General features: G+C 38.3%; 1 protein-coding gene across 4 annotated transcripts in view; it reads left to right on the top strand.

Moving 5' to 3' along the window:
* col12a1b (collagen, type XII, alpha 1b) overlaps window positions 1-26,466 on the top strand; it is a 152,167-nt gene extending 125,701 nt beyond the window's left edge. For 3 of the 4 annotated variants that reach the window (XM_078174038.1, XM_078174039.1, XM_033649085.2), the window contains 15 exons: window positions 2,358-2,516; window positions 3,308-3,385; window positions 7,832-7,918; window positions 10,473-10,526; window positions 10,924-11,019; window positions 13,601-13,654; window positions 15,603-15,656; window positions 15,759-15,812; window positions 16,219-16,290; window positions 16,400-16,435; window positions 17,257-17,323; window positions 17,438-17,623; window positions 18,830-18,898; window positions 21,475-21,642; window positions 25,557-26,466. In XM_078174038.1, the coding sequence (XP_078030164.1) occupies window positions 2,358-2,516; window positions 3,308-3,385; window positions 7,832-7,918; window positions 10,473-10,526; window positions 10,924-11,019; window positions 13,601-13,654; window positions 15,603-15,656; window positions 15,759-15,812; window positions 16,219-16,290; window positions 16,400-16,435; window positions 17,257-17,323; window positions 17,438-17,623; window positions 18,830-18,898; window positions 21,475-21,642; window positions 25,557-25,678 (1,356 nt within the window). In that variant the 3' untranslated portion in view covers window positions 25,679-26,466. Of the gene's footprint in view, window positions 1-2,357; window positions 2,517-3,307; window positions 3,386-7,831; window positions 7,919-10,472; window positions 10,527-10,923; window positions 11,020-13,600; window positions 13,655-15,602; window positions 15,657-15,758; window positions 15,813-16,218; window positions 16,291-16,399; window positions 16,436-17,256; window positions 17,324-17,437; window positions 17,624-18,829; window positions 18,899-21,474; window positions 21,643-22,885; window positions 25,503-25,556 lie in introns of those variants that run through there. The other variant, XM_078174040.1, reaches the window with a different exon arrangement.
* Window positions 26,467-27,569: the final 1,103 nt, after the last annotated feature.

The following is a 27,569-nucleotide window of genomic DNA, read 5'->3' as shown; positions in this document are numbered from 1 at the left end:
CTGACCTGAGGTCAGAGATGACTGTACTTGGCTACTTTCATCTTTACTTATATAAACATCCTTCTGTAACAGCCTATAACTCAGACGGAGCTTCCAGACAGCAGCATGAATGGGTAAAGATGTAATCAGGTCCTTTTTCAGTTTGTGTTTTACAGGAACAATGTATCAGAGTTTCCTCTAAATCTTAGAGGATCTTCCAGCTTGACGAGAATAAAAATCTGAGTCAAACACTTTTGGCATGGATGTGATCACATTTAAATACTGGCAGATTCAGTATGACCATATGAGTGCTGTTATTGGAAAATCATATCCCTTAAACTCCCGCAGACAAATGAGTGGTGTGAAAGTGTTGAGAGGGACACACTGAAGCTTCACCAGTACCTGCTGACTTCTTGAAAGCTGCTCAGTATCAGATAAAAGCCTGACATCTTAAAAGTGTAAATGGAAATGCCGCGGTGCTTCTTTCTTGGATGTCTGAGTGTTTCCACGAGCAGCGTCTGCCCTCCGCGGTCTGTTAAACATGCCTCTGCATTTCCGTGGATGCTGACTGACCAAAAGCAGTGAGCCGCGGCTGCCAGAGCTGCCAACGGGCCGGCCCATGGCTTTGTAAATCAACATTTTCCCTCTCACAGCTGGACTCATTCTGACCGGCTTTGAGGAAAAGTTGTTGTTAAGGCTTACCACAAAATGACATCATGAGGAGATGTGGTGAGGGAGATCTGAGTAAGGAGCACTGTGGTACTGTGTGCGTATAACCGAGATAAATCCACTACTGCCTCAGTTATTTTACAGTTAAGAGATGAAGCGACGTAAGATGCCTCAATGTGACTACCAATTGGATTAAAAGGAAGGAATTTTGGGAGATTTGGCTTCCAAAAATTTTATGCAGTTCCAGCTGAAACTTTTTTTTTTTTTGAGGAATCTTTGAGATGTGGCCGAGCAGGATGTCAGAATAGATGAGTTAAGGGTTTAATTAAAAAAGGCTGGAATTGTTTACACAGAGCTGCTGGTATGTGGAGGTGCTTCAGTCAGGCTCTAATACTGTCTTATTAAGTAGATTAGTTGTTGATTAGTTGTCGGCTGTGACATGATTAATCCACAGAAAATAGTTATTTCTTGCTTAACATAATCTGCTGTAGTGCACTAAGATTTGTAAAACTACTGCTTATAGTACCTTGTCAGTTCACTGAACTTTAATGTGAAGAAAGTGGTGGAACTTCACCATGAAAGTGGATTAAAATACCCATTTGAAGAATGTTTTCTGTCTCGATACCAATTCCAGTACCTCAACTCAGACTCTCTGCCAATGCCAAGTACTGTTTCCATATCAGCCCTGTTGTTACTGAATTTAAAATCTGTAAATCTCATTGTGTGGAATTTATTGGAATCATTTTTATGTAAGGTAAGATGAGGTTTTACTGCACCACTAAAAACTTTTAAAAAGTACATTTTTTTGCAGTTTTCATGGGGAAGTCATAATGAATGATTGCACAGAAAGTTGAGATGTATTTTAATACAATGTGTTCAGCAACTGGAGTGAAAAAACTCTTTGGAGGAACTCTGTTATTTTTGTTTAGAAGTCCACTTTTAGACAGGATGCAGAAGCATGCAATTAAGCATAATTAAGTCAACAAGTGCAGCTTGGACTCTGATCCACCACCAGTAATCTTACCATTGTTTGTTGCACATATTAGACAATTTGAACGTGATGGTTTATTTTTCCACAAGGTAGCATTATACACATTTTGAATTTGTCACAATGAGAGCATTGATCAGCGCTTGGCATCAGCAAATATCCTGAGTTTAGGTTTTGGATTTTGGACAGAAAAATGTTATAATGTTTCATCCCTGCTGCTCTGCCATGAAGTTACCTCAATGAAAGGTCTGTTTTACAGAAAATTACAGCAGTTGCAGTTTAAAGGGCATTTGGCATCTCTAAATATAAGAATACAGCAACAAAATGACCAACAAGGTGAAGAGGTGATTCCCAGATTGCTTATAGCATCAGAAAGGAGTTCAAAGCACCATATGAATTTCTATACAATCCAGCTTTTGATCCAAACCTAATTTCCTTCTGTCTGCAGAAACTCTGATGGTGCACGTTTTCTTCTGAATGAATAGAGAGAAGCGCTGGTTTCCCTCTCTTACATTCCAGCAGTGTTTCAATAAACAGAACTACAGCGGAGACGATGGAGCGCATCCTCCCTGAGCTCCGGCTCCACTGACACACTCAGCATAACCTAATAATTTGCAGGCCATCAGGATAAAAACCAGACACAAGACTTGGTCATAGAACAAAGAATGTGCCAATAAAATCTACTCTCCTTTTTCTTCTTCCTTTTTCTTTCTCTCTGAAGCTCCATATCCTGGTTTCGTCCACCGGCATCAAACTCAACATCGACTGCCAAGAAGTGGCTGAAAAGGAGATCAAGGAGGCTGGAAACACATCCAGCGATGGCTACCAGGTCCTGGGCAAGATGTCCAAGTCCATCGGCTCTAAAGGGGAATCAGCAACTGTAAGTGAACTCTGATCCTGCAGTGCTCACATAAACAGGACAGGAGGAAGGAAGAGATTCAGTTGTGAAATAATAAGGATTTATGTGTATTTTTAAATGTTTTAAGTTTGCTAAAACTAGGAGGTGTTTAAACGTTACTGTTCTGTTCAGCCATAGAGACCCATTTAGTTTAGAATGTAGAGGGAAAGACACACAAATATATTTTCGCTTATTAGAAACACAGATAATAAAAAACATCCAAATATCTTCTGATAATATACATTATAATGTTGTTTCTTGTTGTAGTCTCGTAAAGGTTTTCTCTGCGATCCCCTGACTCAGTTGCAGCACAGCAGTGTCTTGCTATGTTTGCTATTATTAGCTGATATCAGCCACTGCTCAACATTTTATATGTATGAAAAAAGTGTGATCTACACAAGAAACACGTTTTTCTTAAAGCATCCTCTGATTCCTCCCCATCTCACTGTAGCATTAGCTGATGTTCGAAACTGAACACAGATCAGTATTTCATAACATCTGCAGTTAGCTGGGAGGGAAGTGCAATAGAACCGTGGGTTGCACTTAATTAAAATGGACATTAAAATGAACATGTCCGTTTCTGTAAGTAAAGCCGTCAACATGGCTGCAATATGAGACGTTTCCTGTCTTTCTATGGGCTGATGGGACTCGGCTGTGCTGCATTCTCTGCTGTCTTTCTATTTGTCTTCTGGGAGCTGTGAAGGGCGTATCAGAGACACATGTACCATAACACCATTTCCATGTTTTCTTCTTTTTTTTTCTCCACTTCACAGTTTCAGCTCCAGATGTTCGATATTGTCTGCAGCCTGGGCTGGACCAGCAGGGACAGATGTTGTGACCTTCCGTCAATGGTAAGGGAAACACGGACACAGGGCCTTTTAATTTAACATGCTAAATATGTACATTAGCTGAATGGTAAATCTTGCTTTAGTATCCAGTTATCAAGTTGTTGTGAGGAGTATCTCCTCTGCTCTTTAAATCTATTTTTATTACAAAATATAGAAACAGCTGATGGCGTTTTTGGCATCTAAACTAAAGATTTTCTTTGCTGATATCATTTTGAATTCAGGCCTAAACAATAAATCTAAATTACTGGCAAAATAAAGCAAAGCGTTAATAGATTGTAAGGCCTGATCAGACTTATTCTTTCAGTGCATGTTGTTTTCCAACCTAAAAGTACAGAAAATGCCTTTGCTTGTGGCTGTAGTTATGTCATCTTGATATGATGAAGCAGATTTTATTTTATACACTCAGATGCTCATTGAAGCTCTAAATCTAAAAAAAACCCCACCCTCCAAACTCACATCTGCTTGTGTGTTAGGGAATTCTTTCCTGTTTATTTTTACATCTGTGGAGCATCCTGGGTGTGTTAACTGATAATCTTATAGAAAATTATCAGGCCACCTGGTTTTTGTCAACATGTTTTGGTTGAAAGTTTCCAGACTTCGGGACAATGCAAAAAAAAAAAAAAAAAGTTTTAATGACACATTTTAGTTGCAGTAAAGAGCGGAAGAAATTACAGCCTCCTGACAGTTAAAAAGCAGATGAGTGTGTTTGTACTGTAACAGCCAGCTGCAGGTCCAAACAGCTCTCACCAGCCGGAGTGTGTCCTTGATTTTCCTTAGTTGTTTTTCTCAGACTCAGCAGCAGATCAAAAGCTTGGAGCAGCATAATCAAAATCAGAAGTGGCTCGAATCAAAGAGAAAAATAAACAGAGTGTATGTGATACACAGACGTGATACATTTGATGAGTGTACAAGAGGGCGTGAGATATAACATGAAACACAACGTGAGGTTCAGGATGCAGAAAAAGCTGCTTAGCTTCAGACATCTGACAGAACAGTGTAATTCATAATTCAATTCAATTTTCTTTTGAAAATTCTTTATTTATTTTTTTTTTAACAATCTGAGTTGATGTCTTGGTATTAGCCATCATTCTAGTTGGTTATAGTAACATTATGATCACACTACTCACCAACTTCTACGCTAAGATATGCAAGTCATGAGGTGCAAAAGCAATCAGATTGGTTCAGTTAAAAAAAAAAATGTCTGAGCCATTTACATGAGAATAAAGACTCAAACTACCTGATGTAAATGTCCTGTGAGCACAGTTTTACAATGGACATGTTTTTGTTCACTTTCAGTTTTCAAAATAGATTACAGTTGAAGCTTTTGATAAGGTGCAGCTTCTAATGTGTCAACACAAAGCATTCCCTCATCAGAGTAAAACATGCTTTATATAATAGGTTTGTTGCTACACTTTACGAAACAGCTTAAGACAAATCACTACAGTTTAAGCTTCAATTTGGCTGATGTTTGGAGATTCACTCATCCTTAGTTTTTAACATAAACGTAAACTGAAAGACACTAAAATGCTCAGTGGAGCTGACTGGAACTGCAGAGTCAGGTAAAAAGACTTTGTGACTACAAACGACTCCTTTCACATACACATGGTCATTTGATGCATTGCTATACAAAAATTCTAGTTGGCTGCTGGTGTTGCAGTCAGGGTTGGAAATGAACTTTTTGTCTACCTGCCATTGTGGCTGGTGGATTCCAAACCTACCAGCCACTCAAAAGATTATCATTGTTTATTTTTGGCTAGATGAAGCACATCTAGCAGCCACTTGCATATTTTACCAGCCATTTGCTGGTGGCTGGTGATAATTTCCAACCCTGGTTGCAGTGTCTTCAGATCTCATGCTATCAAGCTGGTGAGTGAAAAATTATGTTGCCTGAACCTCACCTAAACACACCCAGAGGTTCAACAAAAGTGAAGCTTTCAACCAAAGAGGCCAGTGAAAGACAGCCTAGTGTTAAAGGGACAGTTCACCCCAAGAATCCAAAATAATCTAGATTGTTTTGGTGTGAGTTGCAGAGTGTTAGATATCGGCCATAGAGATGTCTGCCTTCTCTCAAATATAATGGAACTAGATGGCACACATCTTGTGGTGCTCAAAGTACTGAAAAACTACATTTGAAAAACTCATCAGCAATGTCTCTTTCCAGAAATCATGACCTGGTTACTCAAGATAATCCACAGACCTTTATTGTGAGCAGTTTCATGTAGGAACTATTTTCTCTCTACTGAACTACACCCACCAATTGTATCACTATGCAGAAGGAAGCATGCATCTACTCAAGGACAAGCGGCTTGTGCTTGTAACAATGCAAGATATAAACATTAATGGTGTCCTCTCTGGCTGAGCTGTAATGTTAGCTAGCTCAGTGCTGCTAAGTGAGCTAGTGATAGATGCTAGCTTTCCTCTGTGTGGTGATACTAGTGATAAAAATTCCTACATGGAACTGCTCACAACAAGCTCTGTGGATTATCTTGAGTAACCGGGTCATGATTTCTGAAAAGAGAAAGTTTGCTTCTGTCCATCATCCCTTTCATGAACTCTACAAAAATCTGGTGTTTCTCAAGACAACTGTGAGGCTGAAAAGAGAGGAACATTTGTTTGCATGCAGTTAAATATTTGGCCATCAGCAGCAGCGACAGCATGAGATTTTTAAATGCAGCACAGTGCAGGCTGTTGTTTCGAGGCTGGACTCTGGCCTTTCTCAACGTGAAGCTTTCTCACTTCTGTCTCAGCAGAGATCTCCAGAGATGGCGTAACAAATAAAGCTTTGTCTGAGAGCAGCACGTCTGCAAGTTGGATATCCAAAAGATTTTTGAAAAGGATTCAACTCTGGTGGATTATTATCTCAATTGCTGCAGAGCAAAGACATCTGCTTGATTGGGCTGCTCTGCTGACAATTATTAAATGATGCAAACTGAAGCGATCAGTGTGGACTCAATGGAAATATATACACCCCAACAGCAGGAATGGGAGTAAATATCCTGAGCGAGCTGATAAATTTACAAAACAAGTTGAGTCTGTGTTTAATTTACGAGTACTTTTTAGACGTTTAGCTGATGCTAAATTACTTCCACTTGTTAAGAGAATACGGAACAAAGACATAGATGATCAATAATATTCTTGTTGACATGTATGACAAGAGTGCTGGACAAAGAAATTCGTTTCAGAGATTTAGTGGAGAATACTTAAAATAAGCTTTGTCAGTATTGTCTAAAATCCACAAAAACAAACTTTAATTTTATTAAATTAATAATTCCATATGTAAAATTTAAATATATCCTGTGAAAAATTTTGTACACTTCAACAAAAATATCCTTAGAAAGTTGAGACTATATTAATAGTTAATGGGTTGTTAATAGTTGACCTTCACACTGTCTGCATAACTCAGGTATTGCATATATATGCATAATTTTATGTCATATTCAGATTGGTTGGTTCATATACAATAAAAGTTGTAGCAATGACTTTTTAAAATTTCAAACTTTTCAAAATTGTCCTTTAGTGTTTGTCAGTGTAATCTAGGACCAGAATTTGGGATTGATTACCAAAGATTTTGTCAATTTTCTTCTGAAACAGCACAAAATTCATCCGTCTCGTTTTGTGTACAGAAACTTTTCTGGTGTCACAATTCAAGCCAGCGACGAACTTTCACACTCAGGCAATGATTTATTGATGTTTAAGCATCAATTAAGTTATATTTGTAGTTCTTCACTTAAAATGAGCTGTGAATATCTGACAAATATCCGTTTCTTCTTGCTTGGGTGTCCTTGAAAGTCCTCTTATCCAGGAGGCGGAGTTTTTTGAGTTCCAATCTGTCTACTTGAGGTTTTTACTTTCACAAAAGCTTAATTTCATTGTCTTTCTGAAATCTGTGAACCAGAAAATGCACCCCCTACTATTGGAAAATCACCCAGGGTGCTGTCACATTTGTTCTGGTAGTCTTTGTTAGCGAAGCAGCTCCAGAAAATGCCACATGACAATCTTGGCTATGCTCTTTGTCTTGTGTAAGAGTTAACCCTACAGAAATGTTGTCTAAACTGTTTACCTCTGGAGTGACGGGCATTGGGAAATACTTTTCAGGGGCAAACAGACAGACTTTTAGTTCTGTGCTACATTAGTGCATAATGTTTTTGGAGGAGTCTTATAGGAAACACTTTAGATCTGCTTGACACTTTTAGGACGTTCACTCACAGTTTATGTCAGTGACTGTGTTAATGTTCTGACCAGTGACTGTTTGAATCATCTGTTACTAATAAAGTGACATGGATGCTGTTCGATGTTAACCACACCAAGTGAAATCAGATGGAACTTGAAATTGATTTCTTTGGCTTGTATGATTTACTTGCTCACTTCACTCTGAGGGTTCACTCAGTGACTGCCTTTTATTTGTTTGTTGTTTCTGACTGTTTAATTGTCTCTTCCCTTCTTCACCAGAGAGATGAGCTGAAGTGTCCGTCTCTTCCTAACTCCTGCAGCTGTACCTCAGCGGGCACCGGGGAGCCAGGGATTCAAGGACCAGTGGTAAGGTTCACTTCAATCAGTCTATCTGGCCAAAAAACATAAAAATATGGTCAATAACTGGAGACTGGAACTCAGTGTAAGTTAAGCACAGTTTGGACTTTCTGCTACTTTACCTAAGTATTTCCATTTTGGTGACTTTCTATTTTTCCTTTCACTACATCTTAGAGGAAGACCTTTGCCTAAAAATGATCTTCATACACCACATGGTTTTTACCAGATATGTTTTGTTGGAAACTTGATTTCTGCCTCTCGACTATGTTCACTAGAAATCTCCTCTCCAATCCAGAGAGAGCTACATACATATACCACACTGAATCTTTGGAGTTGGGGTGGATGATGGGTGTCTAAAGTGCAGCACTTTGGCACCAAAGACATTCCATTTGTAGTTAGGTTTAGCCAACAAAAACAACTCAGTAAAGGTTAAAAAGTGTACTCAAACAATCTTCTCATTTAACTGTATAAGTAGTAGAATTAGTGTGACATCAGCAGTTGCGTGACATTACATTCTTGATATTGGAATTAGTAGTTTGACAGAAATTCTTAACAGTACTCAAGAACCAGAAATATAATTTTTTATTCAACACATTCTTATTCCTTGTCAAAACCTGGCGCCTACTGTACCCACCATGCAAATCGATCGCTGAAGGAATTTATTTTGCGTGGTGCTATGCTAGTAGTGGGGTTTTCGTGCTTTTAGTATTGAGTTCTCTCTAAGTTTGGGGATCAAACATTTTGCAGGGCTTTTACGCGTGTAATGGAACATTTTTCCACTGTACTTACATGTAAGTAAAATCTCTCCCTTGTCTGGTTATTTATGATTATTTATATACTCAGTGTTGTACAAGGCAGAATAGTGCGCCCTGAAGCACATTAACCCTGGGAAACCTCTTTGCAATGCCTCATAAAATCTTTTAAGAGGCATGAGAAGGTAAACTGTGGTGCACCATGACGAAGGCCAACCTGACGGACATTTGATCGATAAAACCTCGAGCTTCTTCTCCTTCCATCTGACTGCACAGATGTAAAGATATGGACAAGTCAGGTTTTATTATTCTTTTTTTACGGGATTTGTTGACAAAAAGAAAAATAAAGAATTTCACCAGTCTTATCCTTTTATAGCTTTCAAGGGAAACTTTGGTATTTTTCAACCTGGATCCCATTTTCCTGTGTTTTTGTGTCTCACTGACTAATGGGACTATTTTTTAAAAGTGGTCCAGTATTGAGTCAGAGGACTGCAGCCAACAGCCACAAAACAGACTGCTATGTAATCTTTGGAGCAATGGCGGACCGTGAATATGCATTTACTAAAAGTACTTGTTTTTGCAACTGACAGGTAGGGGTCAGGGGAGAAATATCGATACAGCATAGTATCACAATATTTTTGTGTGTCAATATTGTATCGTCACACAGTGCCAAGTATCGATTTTTTTTTTTAATTACAGAATTATTAATATAACAAATACAAGTTAAACTTTAGGTAGCCTACTGGAATGGTATAGTGCCTTTTCAGTCCACTAGATACATTTTGCTGCTGCAAAAAATGGCTGAGGTGAGATGATCAGACTGAAAACTTATTCGATAAAACAGATGTAGAGAGAGTTTTCCTTTGGGGACATAATTTACAGTTGAAAAAAGGTAATAAATTGCAATATATCACAATATATTTTATCCCAATACTCAGAATATCGCAACACATTTGAAATTGCAATATTGTGTCGTGACTTAAGTATTGTAATAATGTCGTATTGTGGATCCTCTGGTAATTTCCAACACGACTGACAGTCTGTTGAAAACAGACTGCGTCAAGTGAAAGGTAAAGAGAAATGCTTTACTTCTTTGTCAGACATGTATTATAACAGTCTGAGCCTGTCAGTGCCATAAACACTTTTAGTGGACATACATTGACAGTGCACAATTGCCCCAAAGATCACATTACAGCCTTTTTGTGGCTGTTGACTGCAGGGGTCTCACTCAATACTGGATCAATTAAAAAAATTATTGTTCCCTTTTGTCACTTAGACACAAAAACATGAGAAAATAGAACCCGTGTTGAAAAATACTTAAGTTTCCCTTTAAGTAAATAGATAAATAAATCTTCCATCCTTAAAACTACATAGCCTTGTAAAACTGTCACACTTAAAATCCCTTCTTAAAAGATAATAAAAGAATATAGACTTGTTGGTCTAGCAGCTCCTACATGGATACACTATTTTCTGCCAGTTATGTCTTTGTCACAGGTTGTTGTCTTTTCTCACTGTCAGTCAAATCCAATCAGACTAAACCCACACAGTCCTGATGAAGCAGATCAACTGCAGTTTTTGAGCATTAAACTCTTAATAAATACTACCTAAAGATATTTTGCTACTTGATTACTTACGTATCAGGAACATTTAAAGTAGTGCAGATACTTTAGGCTTGAAACCAGATTTTCAGGGGCTTTAAGCTGGGTTTTAATTCAATTTTAAAGCTCCTGATATTTTTCAAAATGGCTGGTGAACTTTTGGTCTTGTGTTTGTTGTATTATCATGACAAATGTTATGTTGGTTCTCCTCAGGGTGCCCCTGGCAGCAAAGGTCCCCGAGGTGAAAGAGGAGAAGCTGGTCCTGCTGTAAGTATCTTTAAAATCTTTTATCATCTTTAAAAAGTGCTGCTTCACCTTTTTAATGCAAAACAAAAAAACCTCCCTGACAGTTGGCTCTGAGCTCAATCAGACTCTTCAGCTATCAGCTCTCCATGAAAACAAAAGATTGTTTAAAGTACAAAAGCTTTGAAGGGGGTGGACACATCTGATTCCACTTATTGAATGAGTGTTTTTGCTTTTTCTCCCTGATATGAAGGGGAGATTCGGTTCGATCCGTGCAGCAGCATTCCTCATCTCCTGTTAGTTTCTTCCACAGATTGCAACAGTATAAAACTCCAACTGGGACGAGATATCAGCAGATATCAACAACAATTCCTCCTCTGTTTAAATGTTTCTTATCTGACCTTCTTGCTTTATTTTACAGGGACCAGTCGGCCCGCGTGGAGAGGACGGACCACCTGGGCCCATGGGTCTGCCCGGCCCTCAAGGACCCAGTGGGCTGTCGATTCCAGGAGAAGCTGTAAGTGTATAAACACACCTGACACAAACACACACACACACTCTCTGTGATGCCTTTTCAGCAGCTAAACATAAATCCTCGGCACACCAGAGCGGGGATTATTTGGCGATTTATTATGAGGGGAATTTACAAGCTGGGGAGTATCTGTGGCACAGATTCACATTCCTTCATGTCTGAGAGAAAGACGTGATACCAAAAAGACCCAAGATCTCAATATCAGTGAATTCATAAATCACAGTTTGGATTTCCATCTCTGAGTAGAGATGTACCCAGATTAAACTGAAAATTTCCCGCATTCTCTCTCCAGGAAATAGTTACTAAGTACTGTCCTTAAGTATCGGTAGTCCACTCTTTACTTTTTACTCCTCTACAGTTATAAGTACACATTCATTTGCAGATTGAGATTGTACATATAAAAACATAAGACCTCTTCTCTTGGTGTTGATAAAGATATATGCACAGCACAGCGACTAAGCATAGCATTAAAATTTAAAATATTACATGAAGCACATTCTTAACCTGACTGTCCACCAAATTTAAAGCTAGCATCACAACAGCAAGTCCCCATTTTCAATTGGTGTCATCATCAGATCTGTATCTGGGTAACGACATCTGATAACAGATTCTTTGCCTTTATACCCAAGGCCTGTGCTGCAAAGCCAGTTCAACATACCCCGGTTATCTTTTTATTATCTGGCTTCACTAACCCGAACATTGGTCGTCTGGGTAACTGGTATCACAAAGCTGGTTATCAACAAGTCTAGACAACTCTGGGTTTTACGATCCAGTCATGAGCACGTTCATATGAAAGAGGCGGGGGTGTAATTATGAGCAACATCATCAGAAGCATGAATAAAGTACTTCATATGATATGAGATGAAACTGTAATAATAAGTGTCTGCAGGAATAGTCTGTTTATGGAACAGCAAGAAGTCATATTCGTTAGAGTGTAATGAAAACGATGAAGTATAACCCTACGACAGAATAAGATGATGTAGAAAAGCCAGACAGATTTCCAAATATTCAAAGTAGGCCAAGGCCTAATAAAGATTTAGGTACTGTATATGAAACAAATAGGAGTGAGTATGTTAGTTATTTAGTTGGACGATAAAGAAACTACTCTGAATATGTCACATTAAACAGTTAAAAGAATGCCCATATGTTTCTGCTACTGAGTGGAAAAGTAACCTAGTTAATGACTGATCAGGTCTATCTGACTGAAATGTTGTATTTATAATAACAGGAACCAGTTAACAGTGTGAGGATTATTTTTAATAATATATATATTTTTTATTCCCAGTTACTGTCACACAGGTGTCTCATGTTATTCTGAGCTGCAGTGATGGAATCAGTGTAATCAGGCCCACTGTCAGCTATCACCACAGGGATAAAATACACTTAACATAATCACAATGCAGCTACAATCATCATCATGTTTTTAGTGTTGTGAGCAGTCCCTCCATTTGTTAGAAGCTCCGTTTTAAAACCAGTGGAGGCAGAAAGCCTGGAACAATGAAATGATTCCACTGACCTGTAACAATATAGAGGCCTATTGTTTTATCTGTCACTCAAGACTTTTGGCCATATTGAAATACTTTTTTTCCAGTGATCTGATTGGTCAGTGGTCGGGGTGTTTACAGGTTGTGATCTGATACTCTGAAGATAATCAGCTCCAGAGCAGGTTAGCTGGACAGCAGAAGTTACCACAGTGAATTATCCCTGTAAAAAGTGAACCAGATTTATGTGATCTTTTACCTGTACAGATGTCATTTAAAGCCCATTTCCACCTGGCATTAACATGGGATCTGTGAATGGATAAGTTCAAAGGCAGGTGTACAGTTTGACCATGTACCAAAGACACAAAACCCCACCCATTAGTTGAAAAGATCACTTAACTCCACCTCTTCCTGTGAGCTAAAGCAAGCCTGGCTTAATCTACGAGTGCTCGCAGAGGTCTAACCTCGCAGAAGAGATTTAAAAACTTAATTCAACACCCCTCCATAGCTTCCCTTGACATGTTACATGCCATGTGTGTTGACAAGTTTCTTCCTTACTAATTTACATAGAGATCTGATCACAGTGCAGGCAGAACGGAGATAATGAGAATGCTTATTAATACCAGGTGTAAATGCAAACACCTGTGACTGAATTCATTATCCAGATGTAGATCACATGTTCATACCAGGTGTAAATTGGAAGACCACTTCCACATGTGGTCTGCCTGATCCAATCCATGTGTTCTGCATGCATTTACATGTGTTTTTCCTTATGCAAATAATAATGATAAACTTTATCCATGAAGCCTTTCCACACGACTGAATTAAAACAAATCAGCACAACTAAATTAAAATCCGACAAATTAAAGTACAATGAATAAAATAGAATAAAATACCAATAAAATAAACAAACAGAACATAGTTGAAGTGGAAAAATGATACATTAAGTATCACAGCTTCATCTGAATCTGTGAATGTTGGATGAAGTCACACCGCTGGCAGAACAAGTTTCTTCTAAATGTCATGTTACTGTTCTGTTCCTGCTCTTGATGATGTTCATTGATGTTGTTGTTTTCTGCCTTCAGGGCCGCCCTGGACCAAAGGGAGATCCCGGTGACTCAGGCTTACCTGGGCAGAAAGTAAGTGCAGCTCTGGCTGAAAAAGAGTTTTAAACAGGAAACTGGGGATAATTCACAGATTGACTACTAGTCTGGCGTCTGGCCGGACTCTGACGGTTCTCCAGCTGGGGAGGATTCAGAGAAAAAAGAGGGAGTACGGCTCTCTGCAGCAGGTTTCTGAATATTACTTTTAAATTAAATTTCTGCAGAGAAAATGCCAAGAACAAGTCAAGTTGATTAACAGCGCTGGTTAAGTGTTGGCCTGCGGTCAGCTGCTACATCCTCCTCTTAATGCAAGTTGTTTTATCTGGGAATAAACGAGGAGCTGTGGTCCAGCCTGGGATTTCCAGGAATTGGAAGGGAAAAAAATGACACCTAAGATTATGACACAAATGTTGGCCTCAAAGTAAAGAACATGGTTGGTCAGTGTTGAAGGTTTGAGTCATCGTACGAGCTCTGAACAGGATGAGACTGTCTCTGTGTTTGAGATATTTGGTGACTAATATCAGGTAGCATTTTGATTTCTTCCTGGAATGAAGCCTCTCATGGAAGTTTTATTGGGTGGTCAGAGATGGAAGCCATCCTTTGACTTCAAATACTCATGAGCACTGCAGCATCATTAGGAGAAGCTGGAATAATAAGTCACTTGTGTTTGACCTTAAATTAATCAATAATAAAGAAAACAACACACAAAAAAACAAACTATGATTTATGCAAGTTCACAGAAACTCAAATTTAACTGGTCTACTCTGTCCCAGTGTCAGGTCAGGTCACATTTAAGCTCATAAATTTAAAATATAAAGGATCCATAAATGCTGGGGGAACTACAAAAAAACTCAGTTCCCCCTTGAGTGTTTTCTGTCACTTCAAGTCCAGTGATCCCTCTGTGGAAGAGTCCATTATATCTGTTTATAGACACGGTCACATACAAATATGTGACCTGTAAAGTGGCTTGTTCACTTTATTAAGCTTCAACCTTTTGAAGTTTTGCTTTAGTGGGTTTTAAAAGAATCCTCCCTTTAATGCAGAGTGACGCTTTTCGTTTTTACATGAACACAGGAGAAATCAGTCTTGTGGCTCTTAGCTATCAGAGATTTAATTGCAGAGAGACTTCTTGGAGATACAATACCTAACAAAATATTGACACCAGGGGGAAAACTTACACTGAGGTCATACAAGTTAAAATTTGTATTAAAAGATAAAAAATAACAAAGCTGTAACATGATAACGACAACTTTTCTTTTCTTGGTTAGTAGCAGAGAACAGCAGAATGACTGTAGCAAACATTCACAATCTAACAGAACAAGAAAGCGCAGGTGGAAACAAAAAGGACATACTCAAGCTTATTGGTTAGGTGAACAGTATTAAGAATGAAAAATAAGACTTTTAGAGAGCTTTCATTGAAATGAATGGGCAGCCATGTTTGAATACTCCATCCATTGTTTAAGACATCCATGATACAGACTCCATGTTTTTAGTCAGCAAAAGGCCAAGCTTCATCAAACCTGGGAGCTCTCAGTCATCATCATTCATCAGAGCCTCCCTCCACTCAGAGCTGCACACTGTGGACGCATGAGTAAGACTAACTAATCAGTTCTTTATTCAAACAAACCCACTGAGTGCAACTCCACGTGGATGGTGTTGATGGAGCAGGCAGGCTGCAGGTGACCATGTTGGAGTAGATGCTATAGCAACATGCATTTAATGGCTTGCAGACCACGCAGGTCCTGGTTTATAATGGCCAATAAAACAGATCTGGAATATATTATGTTCCCTGTAAATCTTATGCCCAGGCATCAAAGACCAGAGAGGATTGGTAATAAAAGTAGTGAGCACAGTTTCCGAGCAAATGAGCGCAAAAAAAGACTCTTACTGACATGCAGAAATCCCGCGCTGAATCACACTGGTTTGAATGTCCGGTCGGAGCAAAGGTGACCTGTGGAAGCTTTGATTTCTTGTGTGATTGCAGGGTTCACCTGGTCCTGCCGGAGCTGTTGGCCCGATCGGACCAGCTGGAGTCAGAGTGAGTACAGACGGACTGGTTTTAATGGCAACCATGCTCTCTGAATCTTTTCAACATCAACAGCATTGGTTCAGGTTCTCAGTCTTTATCTTGTATTTCCAGGGCCCTCAAGGAAAGGAAGGACCGGCAGGACCAAGAGGCCCCGCAGGGCCCATGGTAAGAGTTTTAACGGTTTGACACATGTATAGCCTGGCAGCCAGGCATATAAACCCTGCTGAAGCAATTAAGCATTTATGTGCCTTGCTCAAGGACAAACTGGCATCAGCTTTTAGAGAGGATAAAGTATGACTCATGCATTTTCTCCACCCAGATTGAGCAGGCTGATGATGGTGTTTGAATTCAAACATTTCTGATCACAAAGAAGATTCACATTTTTTAAAATATCAAAACAGATGATTGTCAAGATCTATGAAAGACTCTGTGTTCTAAGTGATGTTAGCTAGTCCTTGATATTTCCAGAGAAAAGGTTTTTTTTTTTTTTTTGGTCAGTGTGATAACGGCTATAACCATGCTTTAGTTTTTGTCTTCTAACGCAGTTGTTCTTTTCTGTGTTTCCTTGCAGGGACCTCCAGGATCTCCTGGATCACCAGGTGCTGCAGGAAAACCAGGAAACCCTGGAGGCGCTGGCACTCCTGTAAGTGTCCACACTGTCATGTTTGCTTTGTGCAACAAGCCAGTTTAAATGGTTTTATGACATCTATACCAAACTGTTCTGAATTTCTCCTTTTTCTTTTTTTTTTAAGGGCGCTATCGGTCCAAAGGGAGACAAAGGAGAGAGAGTGAGTCTATCAGAAATTTATTTTGAACATCTTTAGAAGCTCAAAAACTTTATATGACAAATTTGATACCAAAGTGAGATAAATATTTGAGAAGATGCTTTACTGCAAGAAAACACCCCCCCAACAAGTAATCTAAAGATATAAATATCTGTAAGGAGAAGATATAGCCAGTGTGGCACGACATTTTCACTTGTTTCCTGTGCAGTTTCCCATATTTCAGGAATCTTCTTGAAATAAGTTATATCTTAAATCAGATTTAGGAGATTGTTTTGAATTAATTTGAGAAAATTAAATTTTAGAACTAAGCATTAAGCTAAATAACAGCATGCTTGTCACTTGGCGCACTTGTTTCTGAGAGGATGAAAGCACTCATAACACAATGCTAAAGTGCAAAAAAGCAAAAAACATCAAATCTTAAGAAAGAATCTCTGTTTCATCAAAAAGTTTTCTTACTGGAAAATATGTGACAAGAAAAACCCTCAGGGCTTTTGCATGGGAATACCTGCACTTCTTTGCAAGTACTCAGTGAAAAATATAGTTCACACTTGAAGTTCTCAGGGTTTAAATACACAAGAAGCTCCATAGGTACAACACATTGCATAACAAAAACTGAAAATGTATTGATACAGAAAGCAATCAGTAAATTTGATAAATGGAAATGCACTGCAGAGGTGATCAAAGGGAAGGAAACAGACATCAGGATAAAGAGTCATATTTTAGAGTAAAGGAAACAATGTTCTAATAAACCTCAGGCAACATTTTGTTGTAACATAAATTTGCTATGAAATGCTTAATCTTTACTCCTCCCTCTTTGTCCCCAGGGCGACTTTGCTCCTCAGAACATGATGCGATCCATTGCCAGACAAGTTTGCGAGCAGCTAGTAAGCTGTAAGTTTGGAAATGCTTGTGGCACCATGAAGCTGCCAGATTCCAAACAGTCTTTCATGGTAGAGTGAGTCTGCCACTCACTGTTCTGTTCCCTTTTCTCTTCTGTTGTTGCAGCACAAATGTCTCGTGTCAACACGTTACTGAACCAGATCCCTAATGGCATGTATCGAAGCAATAACCCCGGCCCTCCAGGGCCTCCTGGACCCAACGGCAGGCAGGGACCCCGTGGAGAGCCAGGCTCTGCAGGAAGGAACGGTTTCCCTGGGAGTCCAGGTTTACCCGGCCAGCAGGGAGAGAGAGGTACGACACAATCTAAAACAGAGACTGTACTTTAACACAGTTATTAATACGAGGAGCTGAAGAAACAAACCTGGACTGGAATGATATTAATTGCCATGCTAACTTTGGCTGGTGAAAAACCGCCTTAAAACAAAATGTACTTACTGGAAAAAGAACAGCTAATTCCTCAACGTGTCTTGTGACGAATGCTGATAAAGTAATTTTTAGGCAACCAGAATGTTACAATTAACCTTGATGAACTTAAAACACGCTGTCAACGGGTCAGAGTCTGAAAACAAAAACACAGACCCAAACACCCAAAAACAAGTTCATGGCTATTTACATGTACTCAGTGCCATAAATACAGTACGCCTCTATCCTGATGCCATGGTAGCAATTTGTGAATCACAATGTAGCCACGCCCTAAAGCATACGCTGCTTTGTCATCTATCTTACTCTAAACGGGACCATTATTTACTAAATGAAGATCATACTGTATTGAAGAAGACTTGAAATTAGCAATTGAGACCATAAACTCATTAGGAAAATGTTTACTGAGCTAATAAATCAAGGGAAGAAGTCGGGTCATTTTCTCAGTGACTTCTATACAATCGGACATCTTTCTGCAGTCAGTGGAGTCGCCCCCTGTTGGCCGTTACAGAAGATGCAGGTTTAAGGCACTTCACTTTTCAGACCCGAGGCTACATCAGCTTCTTTTTTACAGTATGTTTTAACTGCAGCAGGGTAATTTAAAAAGAACAAAACCACCACAGGATGCTAACGAAGCTTTATCAGTAAACCTCTGCAACAGTCTGCTCTATAGTCAGAAGTTTCTTTGTCTCAATAACAAAAGCATTAAACAAACTCAAATATTCCTGATAACACTGCACAAGACACACTCAGGCTGCACGTACGAGATAAAGCTCTCTTGAAGCACTTACAGATTACAAAACCTTTGCAACATTTTTAAGTGCCTTTTCAAAGTTTAAAGTAGAGCTGTTTTTTTTTGACCAGCTCAAACTAGTTTTTAAAAGTCAATTACAATAATTGCTGACTGATTCAGATGGACAGTAAAGAAAATGTTGATGTCCTTTGCCATGCATGCAGGCTTGTCTCAACACTATTAACGTTATTAAATAGCTTAATTCTTTCCAAGTTTTATGTTTTACATGAGAGCCAAATTCTCATTAATAATCAGTAACTTTAACTCCTGTGTGTTTTCTTCAGGTCCTCCTGGAGAGAAAGGGGAACGAGGAGTGCCAGGAGTTGGACAGAAGGGACCAAGAGGACCTGCTGGTATGTATCTATTTGTTAATCTACTCTTGATTGACACTCGGCTCAGATCACACTGCCTGGTGCAAAAGCTGACATAATGCTTCACTCTAAAAAGAGGGTAATATACAGTTTAACAATCAAAATCAAACAGCTTAATTTAACAGATTTAAAATCTAGAAGAAAAAAATATCAGGGCTAACAGGTATGTTTTTTGTTTTTATAGCTTTTTCATATTTCTTATAAATGACTTGCTACAGCGCAGACCCTAAAGACAACCAACTGCCAACCATGAATTATGAGAAAAGAGATCATATTATTTTAGTCCTTTCTTTTGAATGTTTGGCTGTTTGTCATCTCAGATGACAGAATTAGTCAATTTTATGTCCCGAGTTGTCCCTAAATGCACCAACAGAGAAAGTCTCTGAAACAAATCCTTCTCACAACTGCACACAACTTTTAATTAAAATGAAGCGTGACTGGCAGAGACCAGAAATGAGCAGCTTCTTAGACATCAAATTTAGAAACTGTTCAGTGTGCTGTGACAAGTTGGCCAGTAGCAGCTGTCATCCTGGGGACAATAGAAAATGTGCTTGTGATGAGCATAGATCTTCCCATTCTGGATGAAAGGACGCAGAAAACTATTGTCGTGTCAGGGGACGCACCCTGTTGTTTTCCTGATGATGCTGAATTGTGAACAACCAATCTGTGTTAAAATCAGCAGAATAAAAGCTAGTACATTTTGGCACAAAGCAGCTGTTGGCCGCAACTAACAAATTACAGAGGTTGCATTGAGTTTCATTATGATGCGTTCAAGTTCTATTCAGTAAAAATGAATAGTAGAAGAGGGCAAATGATGTATTCAGTGTTATCTTGTATAATGTAGTTTTTGGTAAGATACTTGAATTGATACTATTATTTGAAAGAGGCATTTGTTGATGTTTTAATAGCAATATAAAATAGATATTTGATAGGGAATTATGATATATATGATAAAAAGGCTTTTAAAGATGTTTTGCATGTCAAAGGTTAAATTCATAAATTTGTATGACTCAGTTTGTTCCTATTCAAATGTAGTGTAATGAGGGGTTTCACTACTTTAAAACAGTTCAGTTTTTTAAGTGTAGTTTTCTTTGTTTCCTTGGCACAAAATAAACAACATAAAAACATTGGTATCAGCTATCAGCCAAATAGTTATTTAAAACTTGGGTATCAGCCCAAGACGTCAAAATAAGTGCATCTCTAAAAGCATTTGAAAATTTAGAACTAGAGAAGATTTGAAGATTTTTGCTTGAAAAAAGTTTAAAAACTGAGGAAACTGGCAGCAAAATGACCCAATTAATATAAGTAAGTTAAGTAAAGAATATCACAAACACTGATTACTGGCCCAAACCAGATAGTCAAACCACAACTGAGAGTCTGAGAGCACCTTTAAGTGCCAATATTAGAATTAAAGATATAAATGTACACATTGAAATTTGCCAGAATTTGAACCAACATCACCAGACAAACACTTTAAGGATACAAAACTCTGAAGCTGCAGCTCGTCCTGCAAAAATCAGCTCTAACAGCAACCACAAAATCATGATGTCATCCTGCCCGGAGCCTGAGAGCAGCCCCACTAATCACACATCCATCCAGTGCCGCTGTAATCCAGCACCCCGACTACAGTCAACCCACAATCCAGTCTGAAGCAAACAAGGTCAAGTTGTGGAAACAGTGTGAGCAGAAGTGGAGCAGAGAGGGAAAGGTCCTGGAAAAAGAGGAAGTGGACAGCAGTGAGTCATTCATTCACAACACATGCGGAGGACGACGAGGAGAGGGGCCATCAGGGAAACTTTCCAAGCCGGCTTTGTCCGTGTCTAGACATAACGCAGAGAGGGAAAAAGGATCAGCACATTACTTTTTTTCTCTCTCAGACTTTAGTTTTTAATTCTGCCTTTCAAATGTTGTGCCCGAGACTGTCAGCAACAGTTGCAACTATTTACAAAAAGTTATTGTGTTTCCAGCTCAAATTTGAGCAGATGACAGTGGGCCATAATTATCTGTTCGGTTCAGGGATCATAAATCACCCCCTGGGGTTTTTACTTGGGGCAGTTTTACAAAAATATAACAATTTGAATTAATCTCAGAAATAACTTGTTATTATTAACTGTTTACTGTCCTTTATTAGCATGAGGGACAATAAATTTGAGCATGGTTTCTCAAAGTGCAGCTCTCAGGCCAATGGCGGCCCTCACAATCATTCTCTATGGCCCCCTGAACGTGACATGAAATGCTGCATTATACTTTAATCATCAGCAGTCCATTTCAATACCTGACAACTTTTACAAAGCTACTGGGTGCATAGCAGCAAGTAGCATCTCCCAAAACTTATGGGACTTAAGTTCTGTCATCAATGCTAGTCCTGTTACCTAAAGTCAGTGATTTCAGTGGATGAAGCATCATTTTTGTTGCTGTTCAACAAAGACCTGTGCAAATTTACCTGAGAATTTATATATCTGAAGTCTGCACATTTCTTTGTCATAACATATGACAAACAGTTCGTCAATCGACATTAACAATCACATTTTCTGAAACTCTTTCTATTTCCTTACTAGGCCCACCAGGAGAAAGCAGGACAGGATCTCCAGGCCCTACAGGCTCTGCCGGGCCTCGCGGTCCCCCTGGACGTCAAGGATACGCTGGAGTCCGTGGGCCTCCTGGACCTCCTGGGATCTGTGACTCTTCTATGTGTGTTGGTATTCCTTACAACGGGCAGGGATACGGTATGTATCAGCAACTGCATGGGACGCATTAGCATGGTATTATAAAATAACATGTTGCTAAACGTTGCTTATGATTTCAATCAGCTGGTGGATTTTTTCAAATTGTGATTAAACTGTACAGGAACACTCCCAACATTTTAAAAGAGAGACACTTACTTTCTGTCTGTGAGTCAAATGAGAACATAGGTCCTGGAGGTGTTTAGCCTAGCTTAGCACAAAGTATGACAGCAGGGGAAAACTGCTACTGTAGCTCTAGAGGAAAAGTACGTCTTCCAACAAGCTGTCTGATATCTTCAAAGTTATAGAACAGCTGCTTTTGTCAAGACAGCGCTGTCTATTTGAGTGTCATATAGGTATTAATACCAGATCTCAGGTATTGGTACCTGTGTTGATCATTTCAACAACAAAAAAAACAACAACATTTACTTATATCTCTACACATTTTTAATAAACAAGATACAGCATGCACACTTTCCTCTGGATGGAGCTAGGCTAGCAGTTTCCACCTGCTTCCAGTCTTTGGGCTTATCTAGGCTAAACATGGAATTATCCATTTCTGTATTGGACACACATATACAAGACTGTTAGCCACTGTTTCATCTGATACATTGAGTAAAATCTTGGTTATTACTAATTTTGAGGCACGTCAGACTGGGTGATGAAAGTTATGCTTACTATGGACATATACCACTGTGGTATGTGTGTGTATATGTCTGTGGGCACCTATAATATTGATGTCAAGCTTTGGTGAAAAGTAACTAAGTACAATTTTGAGGTACTTACATTTCAGTCTGTTTTCTGCTACTTAATAATTATATTACCTTTTACTCTGTTACATTTATTATTTATTCAAGTAAAATATCTGATTACTTCTCCCACTGCTCGCCCAGTACACTGTAATTTCATGTCATATTAAGATTGGTTAGTTTGTAGGTCAGAACAGCAGTCACATTTTTGATGCAGCTTTTTTTTTGGTCTCCAAAGCTCCCTATCAGCAGTCAGTAAACGTGTCTCAGAGTGAGTCCAAAAACTTTACCTCATTCCTCTCACAATCATCAGCACAGTGTATCAGGGCCTTAAGGCAGCAAACAAGGATCTCTCAACATGTTGGAGTGCTTCTTCATTAGAGTTAATGCATGTGTGCAAAGTCACTAATCGTTACAGAAACTCAGAAAGTTATTTATTCGCGGTCTTCTCTGCTTTGACCTAACTGACACCTTCCATCCTCTTTGGCCTGTTCTAGGTTCTTAGACTTTCTATGCCACCTGTGCTGCTTTCACTGACTTCCTGAAAAACAAAACTCAAAGTCCCGTAACTGAAACACTTGCTCACACGCTCTAGAGCTGTTTAAAAGGATAACCGCCGAAGGAAACCATTAACAAACTTTGCTGAAAAAACAACACAGCAACAAAGAGGGAAACTAACAACGACTCACAGCCAGTAGAACAAAACACCACCAGCAGCAGCGGTGATGGCATCGACCTGTTTAGTGGCCTGTTTGCATCTTGACGCCAAAGACCAAACAAAGAAACGTTGTGTTCAGTGGAGGAGCATGCACCAAACAACAACAACAAACAACCCAAACAAATACTAACAAAGGTGGAGACCTGTGCAGCATCACCAGCACCAACAGCAGCAGCAACTCTGTTAACAGCATTTCTTTCGAGGTGACATGTAAATAAACTAATTTGTGCCTTGTAAATGATGTTTGAATCAAGTCCACTAAATTTAGTTTTAACATCTGTAGTGTTAAAGCTTGTGCATTGCAAATCAACAACCTGCCTCTTGCTGAATGCCGACAAAAAAAGCCTCTTTTTTTCCCACAATTTTATTTTTTTCCTGCCCATGTGTTTGTAGCTTTTTAAACTGCTCAGGGCCAAACTGAATCACTTCTGCACATGTGACCCCTGAGGTTAAGATTTGCCACTTCATGTTTACTTTTTTTTTTTTTCTATTTTTTATTTTATTTTGTTTACCTTTTTTTCACCCAAACCAGCTATACTGTATGTATGTTATAAAATACTAACACTCCCAAAGAAGTTCCTCCAGGCTGGTGGAAGAAGAACTTGTTTTTATGTAGAAACTGTTTTGTTTTATTTAGTACATTAGTGAGTTTTGGAAAAATGACAGTGTTGATATTTTTTGAGTGACTAACACCTGAACTTCTAACATCAATACACAGGGAAATCATGAAAGCACTAACATGTTTAGCAGGGGCGTGTCGACCTGACCTCCTCCCTCTAAATCACACAGTTGACTGGTTCATTAGCTGATATGAATTTAGTAGTATGTTGGCCAAAGATGAAATGCACTCCTTAAACAGTATACTGATATATTGTGAAGTCTTATGCTGACTTGTACTGTATGACTGTACTGTATAACGTGTAGGTTTTCATAGTAACCTGCAGTCTGTTGCACCAATATCTGCTGCAATGTTTTTAGTCAGATTTACCCAAAAGTAGTTAGAGAAGTTCTTAAAATCTCTCAAAGCGACATTTAACAACAAGACAGAACAGTGACAGGAAGTAGAGATGTACAACAGACTCTTTAACTAAACATCAACTGACAACAAATCCCATCTGAGGCAAATAAACTGATGTGAGTTATTTAAATGATCATTTAATTTTCTGATTATTCATTGATCGTTTGGTCTGTAAAATGTAGGGCTGCAACTAGCAGCTATTTTGATAATTGATTAATCTGTCGATTATTAGTTTGTCTTTTTGTACAATGCCCTTTTCACAACTTCAGCATAATAAAGAGCAAATGTATGCTACAGCAAGAGGAAGTAGAGACAAGGCCACTGCAATAAAATAAATGAAATTAAATAAGTGGACATTGGGGATGCAGCCATGCACTGAGAATACAAGGTTAATGTAACTTTTGATCAGATATTGCTTGTTTATACTGTGAAGAAATAGGCTAATTGTTAACTCTGACTCTTACGGCATTAAATTTTCCAGAAGCACCAAAACATAACACTGTGTCCTAACTGAATGCGATACAAGTGAATGTTGGTGACAAAATCAGTTTGGCTGCATTAATTTCTGTTGGAACGTCCAAACTGGTAACCAGTGACACAGTGCTATGCAGCACACTGTTTGTATCTCAACTTTATTGATTTTTATCTATTTATACCTGTTGCTCACTTTGAAGGCACTGCAATAGACGAAGAACAGTTAATCCTGGGAAGCTGGAATGAAGAGATATCTACGTCCAAATTTCACTAAAAAAAAATCTAAATAAGGTTGCAGCTGTGTATGTGGTTTGTTTACATGAACACATAGCTAGTACGAACCTGGTTTGTTTACATGAAATAACTTTTTTTTTAAAAATTAATCTTATTGATTAGTTATTGCAATCGTAATAAAATGTATGACTGAAAAAGAACAGTCACAAATTGACGATTGAGAAAAAGAATTACTTAAACCAGTAACTAATTAGATTAGTTACTAAAAAGATTGTTGCTGATAAATTATCTTTTGATTGACTAGTTTGAACTAAAACAGCTGGTGCAACAGCATGCTGGTTAATTTTAGAAATGGCTTAAGATACACTAACAAATTGAACCTCCTGGTTCCTCCACTAATTTTGAAAAAGTGAACTGAGCTGATCTGATGTTGTTAGCTTTGCTTGTTAGTTAATATTGGTTGCTTCTTCCTGTTTAAGCAGATAATCATAAACAAGCGAGAAATAAATGCAAACAAATGGTACTGTAACACCTGCTGTATGACATGAGACACTCCCCAAACATCCCTGAATATACAGTGGACACGCCCCTGCTGTTTACTAACCATCTGTATCAGTGCTTTGTGGAGATAGTTAGAAAAACATTTTTAACACATTATTTTTGTGCATGTTGAGACAAACTGAGAAACTCACGCTCTATTGGCCCAAACACTATCTCCGAGCAGGCCAATTTCCACCTGAACCCGACAGCCGAGTAGTCCCAGAACCCGAGGAGGACGAGCTGTCACTAAACCGGCGTCGAAAGAGATCACTATCAAGAAAGGCATCCAACAGGCTAACACCATAAGACAAGCCATGTACTTTTTTTTTTCCTTTATTTTTTTCTTGTTCAACCTGTGTTTGTTGATTTATGCACATTATACACGCAAAACAAAAAAAAGGGGTTTGACACCTCGACTTTATTGGAAAATACCTTTAAATGCCTTAAAACGTATGTGAATATTCATTTTTGTGGCAGGTAAAGGGTGTGATGGAGGGAGGGAGTCTGGGCACGACTTAAAAAAAAGTTTAGAATCCATTACAAAAAAAAAACAACCTGTGAGTTTTCTTTTTCCACTTATGTCTTTTGCTTGTAACATATTTGCATCCAGTTTATATTAACTAGCAGTGTTGAACAGTGCACTCATTGTAACAAAGCTAAAGAATAAGAAAGAAAGTGTTGGTTCACAGTTCATCTAGTACGTCAAATATAATCCTCATTCATTGTCGTCTTCTAACGGAGGTTCAGTTTCATTATGGCAGTTAAACACAGCTTTCATTTTGTATCTCTAGACTTAATATTTATCAGTTTTCTTTTATTCCGTCACAGCTAACTTTAACAAAAGGTGGAATTGCATGTCTGTGGTGTATATTTAGTACATGTTTTTGTTACATTTCATTTTGTTTTAACCAGAATATAGTTGTCATTCTTGTCATTTTCTCAGTATCGAATGCAGTCAAAACCTGCATGCAAGACTATGGAAGTGGTATTGCTGCTTCATGTTTGAACTGCAGATTGTGAATTCCACAGCCTTATTTTCTTATTTATTTCTGAAAACAGAAGAGGCATTTTTCAATAAAACTACTGAAAATTTACAGTTGTCTCCTGTTTTTTGTGTCTTTCATCAGGGGTCTGTATGGACTCTGTTAAGAATGGGTTTTTGGGGGGGGGGGGGGGGCCTGACTGATTAGACGGGCATTTATATTTTTTTCTGGTACAGTATGTCAGAAAGAATTTTTTTTTAAAAAAGTTCATAGTATGCAAAATATAATGAAAAAAGGGCAAAAGAAGTTTTAGTACACCACGTAATTTAGGAGTCATAGTAAAGTATGCCACGAAGATTAAAATGATGGTATGCTATAAATTTTCATTAAAAGTCATATTACATCATGCCATAAAAAGTAATTTATAGTATGCCACAAAAAATGCAGAAAAAAAAGTGATGGTATAGTATGGAAAAAAAGTCATAAAAAGCCATAGTTTAGTATGTTTAATTTAAGAAAAGAAAAAAAAAAAAGTCAACGTGTAGTATGCCAAAAAAAAAACTAAATAAAAAAATCACTATGGAAGAAAAAAATAAAAACGTAATAGCATCGTCTGTCACAAAAGAGTCATCAAAAATCATAACAGTATACCATAAAAAAAAATCATGAAAAGTAATAGTATAGTAAGTCATAAAAGAGGCATAGTATGTCAAAAAGTCATAGTACTGTATGCAATAAAAATCATATGCCATGAAAGTCATAGTATAGTCATTCAGTCACAGACATTCCAGATTAAAAAAAAAAAGTTAGTTTGCCATGAAAGATTTTTATAAAATAAGTAAATAATAAATAGTTTAGTATGTCATAAGAAGTGATAGTATAGTATACCATAAAAATGTAATTTCCAAAAATTGTTAAAAAGCATGTCACAAAACAGTTATTTACTAGGCAAAACCTGTTTTTTCCCCTCTTTTTTAACTCATGTAGTGCAGGAACTGAAACATAACAAAAAATATCTAAGTTGAGGGACACTTATGGGGGGCACAGGGTAACATTACTCAGGGGCCGACTACAGTGGAACCTGGGCAGCTCCTCTACTTCTATATTAGTAATAAAACTAAGATTCAGCAGGCACAGACAGACCAAGTAAGAGTTCAGCAGTCGGAGCAGAGCCTGCACACTGGCTCACTGTGTTTGTCTCTGAGGGAAAGACC

Source organism: Epinephelus lanceolatus, chromosome 13 (genome assembly GCF_041903045.1).
Source record: "Epinephelus lanceolatus isolate andai-2023 chromosome 13, ASM4190304v1, whole genome shotgun sequence".
NCBI lineage: Eukaryota > Metazoa > Chordata > Actinopteri > Perciformes > Serranidae > Epinephelus > Epinephelus lanceolatus.
The sequence above is the reverse complement of the archived record's forward strand: the minus strand, read 5'-3'. Positions and strand labels throughout refer to the sequence as shown.